Source organism: Marmota monax, unplaced genomic scaffold, assembly GCF_021218885.2.
Source record: "Marmota monax isolate L192 unplaced genomic scaffold, Marmota_monax_Labrador192_F-V1.1 WCK01_AAM20220418_F8-fsc00001, whole genome shotgun sequence".
NCBI classification, from domain to species: domain Eukaryota; kingdom Metazoa; phylum Chordata; class Mammalia; order Rodentia; family Sciuridae; genus Marmota; species Marmota monax.
The window spans coordinates 35332656-35334535 of NW_026693777.1; the positions used below are offsets into that span (position 1 = coordinate 35332656).

The following is a 1880-nucleotide window of genomic DNA, read 5'->3' on the forward strand; positions in this document are numbered from 1 at the left end:
ACTTGCAACCAACAATAATAAACTGAAGCAAAAGTCAATATCATTTAAATGTACACCCAAAATATAAAGTACTTAGAGATAATTTTTAATATGCAAGATATGTTTACCCAAAACTTTGAAACATTGCCAAAAGAAATTAAAAGGAACAAAATAGATGAATGGATACAATGTATTTATGATACATTTTTCAAAAGAAATGCATATATTCATCAGATAATAATTATATGTCTATAACATTCCAGTCAATATTCTGTCTCAAATTTCCAGAATCTAAAATATCAAAGAAAGAAATATAAAGTTGCATCATAGTTAATGAGACAGCTTTATCTTATCATTTATGAGATCTTTCTATAAATCACAAGCTGTCTGCATACTCTCTTCATTGCTGCCTTCATCTCTTTATTCCTGAATGTGTAAATGACTGGATTAAAAAAAGGAGTGAGAACTGCATCAAAAATAGCAAGAAATTTGTCTATCTGTGAATTAGAGTGTGGCCATGTGTAAACAAACAGTGTCGGACCAAAGAACAAAATGACTACAGTGATATGAGCTGACAGAGTAGAGAGGGCCTTGGAGGAACCACCTGAGGAATGTTTCCAGACAGTGAACAGGATGAAGACGTAGGAGATGAGAAGCATAAAGAAAGAGCCAACGCAGATAAACCCACTGTTGACAGTGACCATGAACTGCAATTTGTAGGTGTCTGCACAGGCCAATCTGAGAAGCAGAGGGAGGTCACAGTAAAAGCTGTCCAATGTATTAGGGCCACAAAAGGGTATATTAATAAGAAATGCCAGTTGGAACAGTGAGTGAATAACTCCAAGACCCCAGGCAGCAGCCAGAAACAAAATGCACATCCGTGGGCTCATGATGGTCAGGTAGTGCAGAGGCTTGCATATGGCCACATATCTGTCAAAGGCCATGGCCATGAGCAGCACCATCTCCACACCACCAATGACATGAATGAAGAAGATCTGGGTGATGCAGCCTCCAAAGGAGATGACTTTGTGCTTTCTGAAAAGGTCATAAATCATCTTGGGAGAAGTGACAGAGCAGGCTCCCAAGTCAATGAAGGAGAGACCTGCCAGTAAGAAGTACATGGGGGAGTGCAAATGAGGATCAGTGGTCACAGAAAATACAATGAGGATGTTGCCAGTCATGCTTGCCACATAGAGCACAGAGGAGAACACCAGGAGGAGAAGTTGGATCTCCCACGAACGAGTGAGTCCCAGAAACACAAACTCAGACACCACAGAGTGATTCCTTCCATCCATTGATCCAGCCAACTGGGCTGTGGCTAAACTTACAAGAATTGAGAAAATGAGGAAGAAATTGTGATTATGGGGATAACAATGTGCTAAAATCATTACAGAGTTCTCATTGGGAAACGAACAGTATAGCATAATCTAGTTATTCAAATGTACAAAAATAATAAAAGCAATATAATATCATCACAATGTGTAGGCTGCAGCAGGATATAAACATGTCACAAACCCTCTCATTGTAATGTTCTCTTCTCAAATTAACAAATTTGGCAAAAACAAAAGATTAATGAATGCACATGATGTTCATCAGGTATTTAAATCACTGTAGTATTGACTTTTTTTCATTTCCAACATATTCCATGCTGCATTTATGCATATTCTCATAGTTCCCTTCCTTCTCCAGTTCACACTCACAATTCTCTAACAGAATATTTGGATAAGAGGGAAATATCATGATTAACAGAGGTACCTGAGTCATGAATTGAGACTGAATTAAGGTAGGCTGTAGATGGAAAGTACAGAGAGCCCAGGATGTGAGAAATTAGCCCTCAACTATAGGACAACAGGGGAAATATGTGCACATTCACTTGCTTAAAAACATGTTTTCTCGTGTTC

At 38.4% G+C, this 1880-nt stretch overlaps 1 protein-coding gene across 1 annotated transcript; it reads right to left on the minus strand.

Moving 5' to 3' along the window:
• Positions 1-335: 335 nt before the first annotated feature.
• Positions 336-1280, minus strand: LOC124104489 (olfactory receptor 4F3/4F16/4F29). Its single transcript, XM_046461456.1, has one exon. The coding sequence runs from the start codon at positions 1272-1274 to the stop codon at positions 336-338; it is 939 nt and encodes a 312-aa protein (XP_046317412.1). The 5' UTR covers positions 1275-1280.
• Between the last annotated feature and the right edge of the window lie 600 nt (positions 1281-1880).